Below are 16,276 nucleotides of genomic sequence, written 5' to 3'. Positions count from 1 at the left end.
GGCAGAAAAAGATCATCCTTTTCTTCCACTCTGCAGACAAGCCCTGGATTCTCCTAAACCCACTTTCCTTCATATAAATTTATCATTTTGTCACCACAACTAATACATATTAAAGCCCTATACAACTGATGGCAGAGACACCACCTTGAGTGTCCAGTTTGCAAACCCAGGACTTACCGTATTTTTCGCCCCATAAGACGCACTTTTTCCCCTCCAAAAATGAAGGGGAAATATGCCTGCGTCTTATGGGGCGAATGCAGGCTTTCGCTGAAGCCTGGAGAGCGAGGGGGGTCGGTGTGTACCGACCCCTCTCGCTCTCCAGGCTTCAGGAAGCTCTGCGCAACCCTCGGGAGACCGGCTCCGAGGGTTGCGCAGAGCTGCCTGCAATCCCGGGACCAGCGCAGCTCTGCCCGGCCACCGGGAGCCGGGGGAGAAGCTCCGCCCCGCTCCCGGTGGCCCTGCAGAGCTGCCTGCAATCCCGGGACCAGCGCAGCTCTGCCCGGCCACCGGGAGCCGGGGGAGAAGCTCCGCCCCGCTCCCGGTGGCCCTGCAGAGCTGCCTGCGCTCCTGGGACCAGCGCAGCTCTGCCCGGCCACCGGGAGCCGGGGGAGAAGCTCCGCCCCGCTCCCGGTGGCCCTGCAGAGCTGCCTGCGCTCCTGGGACCAGCGCAGCTCTGCCCGGCCACCGGGAGCCGGGGGAGAAGCTCCGCCCCGCTCCCGGTGGCCCTGCAGAGCTGCCTGCGCTCCTGGGACCAGCGCAGCTCTGCCCGGCCACCGGGAGCCGGGGGAGAAGCTCCGCCCCGCTCCCGGTGGCCCTGCAGAGCTGCCTGCGCTCCTGGGACCAGCGCAGCTCTGCGCCGCCATCCCGAGCGGGGCGCTAAGTCCCGCCCCGCTCGGGATGGCGGCAGAGATCTGCCTGCCGTCGCGGGACCGCAGGCAGGTCTACGCCGCCATCCCGAGCGGTGCGCTAAGTCCCGCCCCGCTCGGGATGGCGGCAGAGATCTGCCTGCCGTCGCGGGACCGCAGGCAGGTCTACGCCGCCATCCCGAGCGGGGCGCTAAGTCCCGTCCCGCTCGGGATGGCGGCACAGAGCTGCCTGCCATCGCGGGACTGGTGCACTTCTCCCCATCGCCAGCCCCACAAGCTCGGGGGACAGCGGGGAGGCAGAGCGTGCCTTCCCACTGTTCCCCGACCTGGTTCTTCCAGCCCCGCACCTGGGGGGGGGGGAAATAAAATTATTTTTCTTTATTTCCCCCCCAAAAAACTAGGTGCGTCTTATGGGCCGGAGCGTCTTATGGGGCGCAAAATACGGTAAGTGTCCTTCAATGAACCCACTCCAAAATTTGTTTTGATTTTAAGCCATCACTGTGAGAGTCTGAGGTAGATAACACTTTAACATGCACTATTTAAACCATCATAACTGGCAAGTATATTTCAAATTAAAAGCACATCATACATGGGTTTAAAAAGGGGAGGGGGAGGAGAAAAGCCCCATTGAACTTGGTTGTGATTTACTTCTGAGTAACAGGCAGATTCAGATCAGGATTGAAAACAACCTTTTTTCCTAAATTGTGCCCTAATTGCTTCTTTTGTTTCTTATATATTGCATTTTATTGTATTACAATCTGAATTCCATAACATTATATTCATCTTAAGCCCTGTGAAATTCTTCCTGAGGTTTAATTTCTCATTTTTACCCTTTCATGCCTCAATTCCCCCTCTCCTACCTTACCATCTTTCTTGCCTTGGGCTCCCTGTCTATTAGCTACTATACCTGGTTTTGTGAAGATTTTTGGAGTGTTTTTATTTGGCTACCTTTTCATTTTTACTTGATTGATTCATTTTCACTTGTTTTTATTTGGCTGCCTTTTCATAGTTCAATATACAAATTTTAATAATAATAAATTGCCACAGTAAATGTGGCATCCCAGGTACCCAGAACCTTTCATATAAGTATAACATGACTTTGAAGGCCCAACTGCTTAGGCAGTCCCACACACACACACGAACGTTAACTTGGAATTGGGACTCTCCTTTCACATTTGCCTGGGTGTAAGCCCTTTTGACTTCAGTAGAATCTATTTCTATGTAGACATTGTTACACACACACACACACACACACACACACACACACCATACACTATTGCTGAGGCTGAGCCTCATTTATGGTTTGCGGTGTCCCGTTAAGAACGTCTATTTAAAATGTGATATTAACAATTTGTCACTGATTTGTGTGAATTGTGTGTTAGTTCATGCATTTCAAAAAAATAAATAGAAAGTGCTGCTACATGGGGTGGGAAGGGAATGGCAACTAGCCATTCTGGTTTTTTCCAGGTTCCAGGAGCCATTTGGCTCCTAGCTTTTATATTTCAGTTTCTAACACTGATTATCTCAGCACGTCATGCCTCTTACAGGTATCCCTATTGGCAACTCCTTCAGAACAGCACCACGTTGCTTCCCCATGACTCCGAAGTGCAGCTTTTCCAACCATGCCATCTTCTGTAAAGCACAGAATGTTTCATTGTCTTGGAATGGCTGAAATTGCTCTAAGTAGCAATGCAGACACTTATTATTCCACAAGGCTCATGAGATTGGAATGCCTGTCTTTAAAAATATGAAACGAGGATTCTCATGGCCCTCTTGTGTCTCCAAAAAACAATGGATCTAAAAATGAACCAGAGGCCCGCAAGGTGCTAGTCAGCATCAATCTTTCTGATGCTCTAGTAGTCTATACTTCCATAAAGAATGGTTTCTGGAACTAAATATGCTGGAATAGGAAGAAGGTTGCACTTGCAATTATCCCCCAGTGGAGAACCTTTGGCCCTTCAGGTGTTGCAGAACCGCAGCTCCTATTATCCCAGACCACTGGCCATGCTTGCTGAACTACAGCTCCCATCAGCATCTGGAGGGATGAAGGTTTCTCACACCTGCCATAAATGGTGAAAGCTGCCTGAGAAACATCCTCACCTGGAAGTCACCATTGCTAAATCCAGATATGTGTTGTCAGAAAGAGGAACAGACTGCATCCATTTTAGATAGTATTAGCCCAAACATACATATGGTTGATAATCATGAAAAGCTTGCAGCCATCCAATGGGATGTACTATTATTTTTATATATAGCACCACTGGTGTACATGGCACTTTACAGAGTAACTAACTAAACCAAATATACAGGCCCCTGCCCTGAGGTTCTTACAATCTATATTTTAAAAAATAAGCAACAGTGAATTATACACAAATGCAAATACATGTACTTGGGCTCTGTGTCAGCTGGGAAGTGAGAACTAAGAAAAATAGGATGGGACTAAATGAAGAGCTTTACATATAAATTCATATTGAGAGACGTAGGATGCAGAGCAAGTAGGTGTTGAAGAGATATTATTTTGGTGGTAGCAGAATTCTGGGGAGGATGTGACAGCAGAGATGTGACAAAGAATGGCCAGGAAAAAGCATGTTGCAGTGGTCAAGACTAGCTGGAGCACAAACTAACAATTTAGCCAAGGAACCAGATTTCCACTGCCAGCCCCGTCCTTATTTTGCATATGAGAACATGCCAGTTTTTAGTTACACACTAAATACAGGAAGTTAAGGAGAACAAAAAGAAGGGCACCTAGACGTTTTGTTTTGGCACCCACAACCGACGTCCATATAGCCACATGGCTCCTAGCATTCTTATGTCAGTTTGTAGCATTGACCTGTTCATAGGGGTGTACTACAAAGCTGTGATTGAAGTTGGAGAGTAAATTGAGGTGGCTTAGGAGCAAAGTTAAATCATGCACACAGGTAATGATTCTCCCAGAATCCTAGAAATTTGAATGAGACAAGAATGTATGGCAAATACATGCACATGGATGTAAAATGCCAGAGCACGAATTCTCTTCTGTGCTGGGAGTAAGCATAACTGTTAAGTTTCACAGCGCACACATGCTGTAGTAAGTTTATGAATGTGCCTGCTTTGGAAGCCAGCTCAGGACAGGCTATAGAAGGGTAAATGTATGGTATATTGGGTTCAGCAGGCAAAGAAGAACCTTCAGCAACTTGAAACAGTATTTGCTCACTAATCTTCTATGAAATATTGTAGGGAACCAATTGACTATAGAAATGGCTGCTATGACCAATGACCATAATATGATAATAGCATCATTGTATTGGTCACCCAGGGTTCAATCACCCCAGTAAAAACAAAAGGAAAAGAAAAGAAAAAAAAGTCATAGCCACTCACACCATTTCAGAAGTGAAAACAAGGACATGCTTATTAATGCTTCTACACATCACTGCCAAAGGCTTCCTACCACCACTACTACACGTTGGAATATTGTCTTCATATGCTGTGTTCCGCTGCAAAAGAATGAATTCCACCAACTTAAAAGTTGAGAAAGTTACTATAGCTTCATTAAAGATATACTGTACTAGGGAAACATCATTGTCCTACCATATATTATCACCTAAAAATGAGCATCCGTATACGAAGTGGCAGGCAGCAGTCCATCCACTATCAGCTGCAACTGATAGATTTACAAATTATGAATTATAAATACAGCAAGCTTCAGAAATATGCAGCTACCTGGATGAAGGGAAGAAGAAGCAGTGAACACTGGCTTCATATGCATATTTCAAGCATTTTTAATACTAACTCAGTTAAAAGCTGAAGGCATTATAACTCAACTCTAACCATGCCACTATGATTCTACACTAATGTTATCATACACATGCTGCTCTGGGAATCAGGTTATTATAAATTAACACCTGGAACAAGTTGATAAAGCTATATACTTTACACATACTTGAGTATGTATAATGGTGTTTGTTTTTTACATCTCTCATCCAATTTGAACAGCTTTTAAAGAGGATTGGACAAAATCATGGAGTACAAGACTATCAGTGGTTGCTGGGACCAGTTGCCAGTTGCTGGGAATTGCAGGTGGGCAGAGAGCTGTTTGCACATCTTGCAGGCTTCCTACAAGCACATCAGTCATTGTGAGAACAAGATGCTGAACTAGATTCTGGTCTCATCCAGCAGGCTCATCTTTGTGTTCTTGTATCACTTGTACAGTAATATGTTAAAGACTAATTAAAAACTGCAATTTCAGTCATATGGTTGTTTATTTCCTTGACATCTATCTGATGGGAGGCCATTCCACAGGGCGGGCGCCACTACCGATAAGGCCCTCTGCCTGGTTCCCTGTAACTTCACTTCTCGCTGTAAGGGAACTTCTTACTGTAAGGAAACTGCCAGAAGGCCCTCAGAGCTGGACCTCAGTATCTGGGCTGAACGATGGGGGTGGAGATGCTCCTTCAGGTATACAGTCATACCTGATGTTGCGTCCACTTCAGGTTACGTGTTTTCATGTTGCATCCCATGGCAACCAGGAAGTACCGGAACAGGTTACTTCTGGGTTTCGCCGCTCACGCATGTGCTGAAACGCTAAATCGCACGTGTGCAGAAGCAATAAATTGTGCCACGTGGAGACACGGCGATTTGGCTCGCATCCGTTCTGTGTTAAGGATGGGCCTCCGGAACGGATCCCGTCCGTAACACGAGGTTCCACTATATTGGGTCGAGGCCATTTAGGAAACATACTGGGAGCCAATGGAGGTCTTTCATGACCAAAGTCAACAAAAAATATAAATATCCCAATTTATTTACTCATTTGAGAAGACATCTGAAGACAGCCCTGTTTAGGGAAGTTTTTAATGACTGATCATGTTTTTAATATTCTGTTGGGAGCCGCCCAGAGTGGCTGGGGAAAACCGGCCAGTTGGGCAGAGTATAAATAATAAATTGGTGGTGGTGGGTGTAAATAATAATTTTTTGTTGTTTGCTGAACAGACTCTTGGGCTAGCATTTTTGTTGCTGCTGTTGATATTTTTTATATCTTTGTTTTTAGATCTAATGATTTATGTGGAAATTGTTCAGATTTGGTTGTGCATTTTTAAAATGTGTTTTATTTCTTGTTTGTGACAAAATGTAATTGTTTATTTTTTCATATCATAAACATGGTTCAAACTATGGAAAGGCTGAATACAAATAAAATGATGCATGTACTAATAATAATAATAATTTTTATTTATACCCCGCCCTCCCCAGCCAAAGTCAGGCTCAAGGCGACTAACACCAGTAAAATTACAGTAAAAACATAATGGGGGGGGGACCAATTTAAAATACAGTGGTACCTCAGGTTACATACGCTTCAGGTTACAGACTCCGTTAACCCAGAAATAGTGCTTCAGGTTAAGAACTTTGCTTCAGGATGAGAACAGAAATAGTGCTCCGACGGTGCGGCAGCAGCAGGAGGCCCCATTAGCTAAAGTGGTGCTTCAGATTAAGAACCATTTCAGGTTAAGTACGGACCTCCGGAACGAATTAATTACTTAACCTGAGGTACCACTGTACAGGTTAAAATGCAATTTAAAATGCGGCCTCATTTTAAAAGAAGCCCATAGTCCAAAACCATAAGGGGAGGGAAACATAAGGGTCAGACTGAGTCCAAACCAAAGGCCAGACGGAACAGCTCTGTCTTGCAGGCCCTGCGGAAAATGTCAAGTCCCGCAGGGCCCTGGTCTCTTTTGACAGAGCGTTCCACCAAGTCGGTGCCAGTACTGAGAAGGCCCTGGCCCTAGCTGAGACCAATCTAACCACCCTGAGACCTCCAAAATGTTGTCATTTGTGGACCTTAAGGTTCTCCGCGGGGCAGACCAGGAGAGGCGGTCCCGTATTATCTTTTAAATTAAGGTTTGCAACAAATTAGCCTTCCCCCCCCCCCAAATGATTTAGCATCGAAAGAAGCTGTATCATAAAGCGAGAACAAGGGGCGGGAAGAAGGAAAGAGGGACACGGGCCCTTCGCGAGAGGTGGCTACGCAGCGGTGGGTGAAAGAAGCAGGTCTAGCGGAGGAATCGCGGAAGGGCTTACCCACACATCCCTCTCGGAGCGCTGAAGCCCGAGACGCTGCAGGCCGATTAACAAGTCGTGGACGCAGAGAGCGCCGTCGCGGTTCACGTCCAGCTGGAGGAAGAGGCTCCGCAGGCGCCGCTCCTGCTCCGGGGGGGAAGCGAAAGAAGCAGGAGGGGACGAGGCGCCGCTTCCATCAAGGGCGGGTATGGCGGGCCCCCCCGCCACCGCCGCGCTCAAAGGCGACGCCGTGGCGGCGGCGGCGCCGCACTGGCAGAGGACGCCGTTCACCACCGGGGAAGCCAGCGAGCGCCGCGCGCTAGCCGGCATGCCCAGTTGCCTCAGCCGCCACGCACGCGCACCCCCACCCTTGAGGCGGCTCGCCGGGAAATGGCGCCGCGCCTGCTTCAAAGGAGCCGGCCTCTTTCTCTTTTACCCACCCGGCCTGCGCGCGCCGCTCGCTGATTGGCTAATTGTGTCAACGTAACGGAACCGAGTCACCTGGTTGGCCAGATCAGTGTGTCGTCACCCGAACCGCCGGCAAAAAAAAAAATAGGGGGAAAAGGAAGGGGCTCTCGACGCCCTCTATTAACCAATCAAAAGGGGGGGGATGGAAGGTCCTATGAAGCCAAAGGAGGCGGGGACGGAAAAGGACAGGGCACCGGGCGGCACATGACTCGGGCGTCTTCCCCCTCCCATCCGCCTCTTTCCACCCACCCAACCCTGTGTTTCGCTGGCTTTCTTGACAGGCACGAGTACCGGTAAAGTACTACATATACACATTTCGTGCGCTTTCTGATGAGAAGGGCAGGACGGCACGAAAGCCTCTCAGCCAATGAAAATGAAGGATTGGCAAGATGGCGTGCAGCGATTGGAGAACGAGATTTGGGTAAGGAGGGGGATGGCCTATTGGCCAATGTAACTGCATACGGACAGCTAGTAGGCGTCGAGGCAAAAAATAGGCAGGAGGCGGAACTTCAAATGTGATAGGCAAGACTGTGGCGGAGCGGTGTGGAGGGGTGTAATTTGCATATTGACGGACATGACTGTTACCCAATCCGCAACCAGTAAGTGCTGCCCTACGTCTAACAAGGCGGGACAAACAGCTAGACGAGGGATAGCGGTCTTTGGCGCAAATCCAAAGCGAGCCAATAGTAGCGAAGCGTTGCGGGTAGGGGTGGACACCGGGTCGTGAAAGGCAGGAGGACAGTCCAATAAAAGTGGAGAGACAAGAGACGCTGATTCTGGAAGCCATTACGCCACTGCCGCAGACTAGAGGCCCTCTTTGGTGTGGGATTCGACCGGTAGTTGGGGTACGCAATTTGCGTATTATTATTTTTGTGTGTTTTTTAAAAAAGTATTTATTATTTTGGGAAATATAAATGGGGAGCGAGGAAGGGGCTCCCCTGAGGGCACTTAGGGCTCCAGCCTCGCCTGAGGCCGGCGAGGCAGTTATCCAAGGTCCCCACCCTCCTCCTAGGCGTTGGGCCTTTCCTGGGTTCCCCTCAGCGCCCTCTGGCGCTCTTTGCGGCCGCCTCCCTCAACCTTCCCCTCACGCCCATCTTCTCCTTTATCTTTATCCTTTACCTCAGCAAACTCCCTTCCACGGAATCATAGCATCGTAGAGTTGGGAGGGATCCCAGGGGTCATCTAGTCCAGCCCGCTGCGATACAGGAATCTCGACTAAAGCATCCCTGACATATTGCCATCCATCAGGGGATTCTCCCCCCTCATTCTCCATTAGAAATATTTAATTATTATTTATTTGTTAAATTATTTATTAAACCCTTCACCCAAAGATCGCAGTGTGGTTCACACCCGCCCGCACATATCTTGAAGGTTGGAAGTTTCATATCATTCTTCCTCCCTCCTCTCCTCGGAAACCACAAACTTCCAAAGAAATCATGTTTAATTTACCCTCTTTCTTTTTCTCTCCCCCACCCCCATAGTCATCCTTTTTTTCTTCTCCATCTTAAATTTAAAACTAGTTCTTTTTCTTCTCCCTTCCCTCAAGAAATCACACTGGCATTTTAAAACAGTATGTTTTCGTTCCTCCTGCCCAGTATACTCTTGGGTGTCCAGTATGGGTCATGCGTGGAGTAGCCCCATTGAAATCAATGGGCACAGGCAAGGCATTGTTGGATACAGCCCCTGGATTTGATTTTTTTTCCTTCCTCAGAAACTTATTTGTTTCCCCCCTTCCTCTTCTGCTCCCATAAATTAAACGAATACAGGCAGGTCTCTGCTTATGCTGGAGGTTACAATCCAGAGGGATAGCACGTAAAGCCAAAATAGTGTATAGTCAAAACACATTGGGTGCAATGGCAGGTAGGATTGCCAAATGTTCTTTTACTGGACTCCCACCCTTTTAAAAAATAATTGTCAAGTGTGTACAGCTGGGGGGGGATTGCCAAGTGTGTATAGCTGAATACGCGTAAGTTAAATACTTGCAAGTTGTGAGTTACGTGCATTCATTATATTTCAGGGTTTTTTTACTGAAATTACACTGCGATGTAATGAAATTTCAGTTTTCACTTCTCTTGTGACAGGAAACTCCTTTTTTGTAATTATCTTGATTAGCACCATTGACCCTAAAAATTACTGATTTTTTTTAATGGTACAATACCATTCATGTCTACTCAGAGGTAAGCCCTATTTATTTCAGTGGAGCTTACTGCAGGGTGAGGCTAGAACTGAACTGCAGCCTTAATTTCAGGACTGCACCATCCCAATCTTACTTACTCAGAAGTTAATCCCATTGTACTCAGTGGGACTTCCCATATATGTGTGCATAAAATCACAGTCTTAATAACACAGTCACACATATCCCTTTCATCTGCCTGCTGCCATTTTTAAATAGTAAATCCACCACCCCATTATCGTGCATACAGGGCACCTGGCTCTTCAAAACCAAAAATGCATACTGTTCCCACTTGCTTTCTGTATTTTAGACCAGCAGAACCCCTCTCCCCAGAAAAACCCTTTTGAAACTGATCTTCAAAAAGTTGCCATATAAATCTAATAATCAACTGCATTGGCCAAAATATAGTAACATCTTCCTGCCCAGTCTTTGCAATTTATGGCTTTATGGCAATTTATGGCTCTGATAATTTATAAGTATCTCTTGAAGATAATGCTGCCTCCTGGTACAAAAAAAGGCCAAACTTTAGTCCTTCAAGGAGACCCTGCTGGGTGGCCTCTGCTGGATTGTATTTGGTAACAATGCAAAAGGACACCTACTTGGTGACAGCACCCACCCTCTGGAATGCCCTCCCTCAAGAAATTTGTGGAGAGATGATCAATGACCTTTAAGTGCTTCTCAGTAAATTCCAGGGTTGCCCCAGCTTTCTTGGTACGTTTGACTGGTGTGTGTGTTTGTACTAAGTTTTATTTGTATTAAAGAGTTGTGTTTTGTTTTGATCTCATTACATCAGGGTTTTAGGAAATTTTATTGAATGTTTTTTATTGTTTTCATGTAAACTGGTTATAGAGGTTTTTATTATACTAACCACTTTGGTCACAAGGAATAACCTTGCTTCTCAACTTTTTCTAGAGTTTAGTTGTTTACTGCAGCCAGATCTGTGTCCTTGGCAGCTGCATTTCAGCCTTCCCAGACATCCTGATATCCTGTTTTGTCTCTGGACTTCAGCAAGGCCCACAGCACCCAGTTTGCTTTGGGACTTGAACATTCCATGGCAATGGCATCCCCTCCGGCTCCGCCGGCTAAAAAGCGGAAAATGAACTTCTCGGAACGAGAAGTGGAGATAATTGTGGAGGAGCTTGAGCGGAGCAAGCACCTACTGATCAACCACTTCAATGCTGGCGTACCACTGGCTGCTAAGGCTGCTGCTTGGCACAACATCCTACGCCGTGTTAATGCTGTTGCTACCTGCCGCCGGGAGCTGCCTGAAGTCAAGAAAAAATGGTCTGATCTCAAGACGGAGGTGCGACGCAAGGTGGCGCAGGTCCGGGCTGCAATGGAAGGAGGTGGCGATGGCCAGGATGGAGGTGTTGAGGGCCAAGATGCTGAAGATCCATTAGGAGTCACAGCTGCTCCAGTTATTCTAACTCCCATGCAGCAGCGCATCTGTAACTTGCTGGGGGAAGCCACCATTATTAGCCTGCCTGCTGGAGACTGCACTTCAGATGGATCAGAGATACCTATTACTGCTGCAGCCACAACAGTCACCCTTACTCAGAGTGAGTGTGTTGTTTCTTCCTTCCCCATGTTATACACAATGCTTAACTTAAAACATTCAGTGAAATAAAGTTATTTGATTTCTTAGATTGTACGCTAACCTGTAATCCTCAAATGAAGGGAAGTATAGAAATTTGATGGTTAATAATGAAAATACTGTAATGGATAATAAGCCTCCACTTGAAGCATCCAGCTGAAAGTCTGTAAATTTTGATAAGCCTGCTTTGCAATGGGGGCTGAATAATTTTGTTTGCAACTGTAAGTAGAACTAACTTTGGATTGTAACCCTCGATCTTCTCATTTGTGGTTTGAGTCAAGATTATGGATTTTTCTCACGCATCTTTCTTACCATTGCCAGGCTGTTTTGTGTTATCACCCACAGTGCCTTGTCAAAACCATTTTGTTTTTGTGCTATTGTTACTGGTTCTTTTGCATTTTCTTTCCCTCTTACCTTGTTCTTCTCTGTTCCAATCCCTCCAAAAGAGCGCAGATAAAATCCTTGTGAAAACTTCAGGATTTTTTTTTTAGAATGTTTTAATTGTTCCAGTTATTACTATGTAAACTGCTATGTGAAGACCACAGCGAAATTTGAAGTGTAAAAAAACAGCAGAATATATTAAGAAACATGTTGAAGAGGGATGAAATTAGATGATGGAACCTTAAAACGCAATTACAGTGGTACCTCGGGTTACATACGCTTCAGGTTACAGACTCCACTAACCCAGAAATAGTGCTTCAGGTTAAGAACTTTGCTTCAGGATGAGAACAGAAATCGTGCTCCAGCGATGCAGCAGCAGCAGGAGGCCCCATTGGCTAAAGTGGTGCTTCAGGTTAAGAACAGTTTCAGGTTAAGAACGGACCTCCAGAACGAATTAAGTACGAAACCAGAGGTACCACTGTATATGCACCGTATTTTTCGCACCATAGGACACACCGGACAATAGGACGCACTTTGTTCTAGAGGGGGGAGAACAAGAAAAAAAAATTCTCCCCCTCTCTGCCCAGCCCCCTTCAGTGAAGCGGCAGGAGGCACTGCACAGAGAGGGGGAGAACTTTCCCCCTCTTGTTTTCCCGCTCTAAAACAAGGTGCCGTTTAAGGTGCATTCAGGCGGCTACCTTGGAAGCCTGGAGAGCGAGAGGGGTCGGTGTGCACTGACCCCTCTCGCTCTCCAGGCTTCAGGTTCCCTTCGACCTGCTCTTTGGGGCTGGCGGGGGGAAGCCCACCACCAGCCCCAAAGAGCAGGTCAGGGAGCAGCGGAAAGGCGCAGCAGAGAGGCTCCTGCCATAGCCGCGTGTCACCTCTCCAGCCCGGAGAGGGTTGCAGGGCTATGGCGTCTTCGCTCCATAGGACGCACACACATTTTCCCTTCATTTTTGAAGGGGGAAAAGTGTGTCCTATAGAGTGAAAAATACGGTAATTTGGGTTATAAACATTGGTGCTGTTGAGTGGAAAATCACTAGTTTTGTTGAATTGGAATATACCGGTAATTGTTGAGTAACAAATGTAACTTTCTATAAGGAAAAAAGATTAAAATATCATATAAACGTATAAATATTGTAGCTTAAATAAAATTTCCTTCCTCTTCTTCTTAGTTCCAGCTGAGACAACATACCATAGTTTGGAGGATGGTGTTGTGGAGTACTGCACAACAGAAGCTCCGACCACAGTCACTGCCGAGGCCCCCTTAGAGATGATGGCTCAACAAGCAGAAGTCTCTGTGAAGCCTCAGGAACTGAAGAGCCGCATTGCCCTGAACTCAGCCAAGCTCCTGCAGGAGCAGCGAGTGACCAATCTCCACATGAAAGAGATGGCCCAGAACATCGAGCAGCAAAATGACCTCCTGCAGATGATCCGCCGCTCTCAGGAAGTACAGGCATGTGCCCAGGAGCGCCAAGCCCAGGCCATGGAAGGGATGCAGGCTGCTCTGAATGCTCTTGTGCAGATCCTTCGCCCCATGATTAAGGACTTCCGCCGGTTTCTACAGAGCAATGCTCCTGCTCCTTAAGTGGCCTCAGACCCCAGCAGAGCAGCCCAAAACAGACAGTATGGCATCATTCAATGAAATAAAATGGACAGTATGGCATCAATGAAATAAAATGGACAAAATGGCATCATTCAGTGAAATAAAATGGACAAGATGGCATCATGCAATTAAGTGAAGCCTTCCAGGCACAGACTTGATCAAGAGAATGAGCAGGGTATTTCTTTGTATTTGACAGTGTCTGCAAACTGATTCAGTGCCTGTCTGCCTTTTTTTTTTGGCTGAAAACCTATTCTGGATTATTTCTGCTCTTGCTTTTTGTTTTTTAAAATGTGTGCACCGTTTCTAGATGTGGCCTGCATAGAGCATATGTGACAAATGCGTAATTTAACATTGAACTTTCAGAATTGGGAAAATAGATTTTATATAAAAGAGAAAGTTTTTTGTTTTCATTTATTGTGTTAAGGAAGACCATTTTCATGAATTGTAGGTAAGCATTAGCTTTGTCACATAATGGCAAAAGTCAACAAAAGAAAGCATCAAACGTTTTAATTGTCAAGGAGTCAGTCAAATTCATTTTCAAAAGTAATTGGCTGTCATAAAAATGCAGATTTGAGGTGTTTCAGTATTATACCTCTTTGTGCACAGCACACTGACCCCCATGCTGTACAGTAAAATTTTGTCTATTCCATTGAGCTTCTGAGGCAAGCAAAGAAATCCTATAAATAATGAGGTTTTTTCCTATCTATATATAAATAAATAACAATTTTTCTCCCTACTCTTCAAGAAGGAAATTCTCTGAAGAACTCTTTTGAGAAATCTGTCCCTAGGAGTGGAGGGAAGAACAGGGTACATAATAAGCAGTATTTTCTCTTATCTGTAGCAATACTCCCCATGTATGCCATTACAATTAAAATGCTCGCTCTTTGGCTACTTGCTTAGACATGCATAGCAACACAACTGGAATAGTTAGCTATGTGTGTGTACATGCAGCTGTAAAATAAAATAGCTTTGATGGTTATGCATTGGACCAGGCTAGGCTTTTGTCATCAACTGTCACACAAGCTGGTCAGGTTTCTTTTACAGTGGTACCTCCGTTTTTGAACGTAAACCATTCCGGAAGACCGTTCAAGTTCTGAAACGTTCGAAAACTGAAAACTCAATAGCTGACTGATAGCATTCAGGATCTTGCACTCAGCGGAAGCTGCATGGCGTGTTCGACTTCCGAAAAGTGTTCAAAAACCGAAATGTTCGTTAATGGAGAAGTTTAAAAACCGAGGTACCACTGTATTTATTTATTGAATTTCTTTCTGGGATCCTTAATCCAAGGATCCCAGGGCAGTTTACATATAAAAACACATAACATAGTAACTAACAATAATTAACAATAAAAATAATCACTGCAGCCCAGTCAGAGGTGGGCTAGCATCTTTGTTTGAAAGAGCGTTCTGTGTTGACAGTCTGTAACTCTTACTGCCTTGCCTGATTGGGCTAACTGGTGTTACAATACTTTTTTTTTCTAAACTAAAAAGCTCCAAACATTTGGCTGGAGCTATCATCCCTAGCCATTGTTGCCTGAGACTGATGGGAGTTTTATTCAAAAACATATGGGAGGCATCAGTTTAGAAAAAGCTGCTTTAGCTTTTTCTCACAGGAAAAGTACTCCAAATTTTATTCATGGCTAGCAATAAGTGTTGGAAATCCTGGAAGCTAAGACTCAAGTTTAGGACAAGTACTCTGGTGAGAGCCCCAGCAGAGACATAACATGGGGGGGGGGAGAAAAGTGTGGTAATGTTAAATCTTTAAAATGTGAACTTTCCTGTGAATCCTACTCCCTAGGACACAAACAGACCACATATCTGGTAAGTTATGTAAACATTTTGCATGCAAAACTTTAAAGATAAGATTCATCAGCTTTTCCATACCAGTAAGAAAAACGTGCACAGACAATAAAATGCTGCTTAGTTACAGGATGGTACAAGTTCCTTAACAACTGGTGTAGGAAAATGCTAGTTACAGACTCCATTCTTGTCTGAAGCAAAAGAGGCTGGTTAAAGCCATGTTGCTGAGCTGGAGGAACTAGCTCAATCCTCCTCACACACTGAATTCACATGCAGGCTGAGCATAACAAAAGGTTTGGTTGCCCATTTCCCCCCAAGGTAAGGGTAAGCAACATGAGCAAAACCTGACAGGATGGCTTAATCCATTGCATTAACCCCTTCATGCATTAATTCCAATCAAGAATGCTGGTTATATGAAGCTGGTTACCCAACAGGAAGAAGCTAGGTAGAAAGTGTTGACAGCTGTCTCAATCAGTATGTAACCCAGTGTCAGCTGGGTATTTAGGTGCAGATTGAATTGTTGACCAATTCAGCCTCAGAAACTACAGAGAATGGCTCTGCCTGACATGGGTTCCACCTACTGTTTGGGTTGCCTGATTTCCGTCCTTCCAGGTAAATGGAGTGCCAGTTACTTCCAAGAAGGGAGCAGACACATTTGACAGACTATATACACCTCAGTGGCAGAGTACTTCCTTTGCATATATAACAGGGATGGGGCATGTCAGGACCTCCAGGTGTTCTGGGACTCCCATCGTCCCCAGCCAGCTTGGCCAGTGTTCAAGGATAATGGTAACTGGAATTCAGCAACACCCTGGTAGCACCACTTAGTAGATGACAGGAAAGGCATTTGTTTGCCTCAGACCTGGAAAAGCAACTGCCAGACACAAGTACAGTAGTAGAAAAATTTGGGGTACATGGACAAATACAGTACAGTGGTACCTCGGGTTAAGAACTTAATTCGTTCTGAAGGTCCGTTCTTAACCTGAAACTGTTCTTAACCTGAGGCACCACTTTAGCTAATGGGGCCTCCCGCTGCTGCCGCGCGATTTCTGTTCTCATCCTGAAGCAAAGTTCTTAACCCAAAGTACTATTTCTGGGTTAGCGGAGTCTGCAACCTGAAGTGTATGTAACCCAAGGTACCACTGTATTAAACATTTATTATACCACTGAGGAAAACAGTATGTTTTTAACCTGAAACTGTTCTTAACCTGAGGTACCACTTTAGCTAACGGGGCCTCCTTCTGCTGCCGTGCCGCCAGAGCACAATTTCTGTTCTCATCCTGAAGCAAAGTTCTTAACCCGAGGTACTATTTCTGGCTTAGCGGAGTCTGTAACCTGAAGCGTTTGTAACCCAAGGTACCA

At 45.7% G+C, this 16,276-nt stretch overlaps 2 protein-coding genes across 8 annotated transcripts in view; one reads left to right on the top strand and one right to left on the bottom strand.

The window, feature by feature from the left end:
- SLC25A25 (solute carrier family 25 member 25) overlaps positions 1-7,247 on the bottom strand; it is a 43,390-nt gene extending 36,143 nt beyond the window's left edge. The window contains exon 1 of one of the 2 annotated variants that reach the window (XM_081179775.1): positions 6,915-7,247. In XM_081179775.1, the coding sequence (XP_081035901.1) occupies positions 6,915-7,223 (309 nt within the window). In that variant the 5' untranslated portion in view covers positions 7,224-7,247. The remainder of the gene's footprint in view (positions 1-6,914) is intronic. The other variant, XM_081179776.1, reaches the window with a different exon arrangement.
- Positions 7,248-7,497: 250 nt separating this feature from the next.
- Positions 7,498-14,842, top strand: NAIF1 (nuclear apoptosis inducing factor 1). Of its 6 annotated transcripts, none has more exons than XM_081179843.1 (3): positions 7,498-7,782; positions 10,447-11,093; positions 12,685-14,842. In XM_081179843.1, exons 2-3 carry the CDS (start codon positions 10,586-10,588, stop codon positions 13,095-13,097), a joined length of 921 nt encoding a protein of 306 aa, XP_081035969.1. In that variant the 5' UTR covers positions 7,498-7,782; positions 10,447-10,585; the 3' UTR covers positions 13,098-14,842. The 6 variants fall into 6 exon arrangements, with proteins under 6 accessions (XP_081035969.1, XP_081035973.1, XP_081035968.1 ...); XM_081179847.1 differs by lacking the exon at positions 7,498-7,782 and adding an exon at positions 7,862-7,960; XM_081179842.1 differs by lacking the exon at positions 7,498-7,782 and adding an exon at positions 8,025-8,206.
- The last annotated feature ends 1,434 nt before the right edge of the window (positions 14,843-16,276 follow it).

Source organism: Podarcis bocagei (assembly GCF_964188305.1).
Source record: "Podarcis bocagei genome assembly, chromosome: Z".
Classification (NCBI taxonomy): Eukaryota; Metazoa; Chordata; class Lepidosauria; order Squamata; family Lacertidae; genus Podarcis; species Podarcis bocagei.
This window is presented reverse-complemented; position numbering and strand designations above follow the sequence as displayed.

What these genes read in the sequence shown, in the direction of transcription:
- NAIF1 (XM_081179843.1), top strand. Translation starts at nt 10,586, where the DNA reads ATGGCAATGGCATCCCCTCCGGCTCCGCCGGCTAAAAAGCGGAAAATG. An exon ending in AACAGTCACCCTTACTCAGA is followed by an intron (nt 11,094 to 12,684) that starts GTGAGTGTGTTG and finishes TCTTCTTCTTAG; the next exon opens with TTCCAGCTGAGACAACATAC.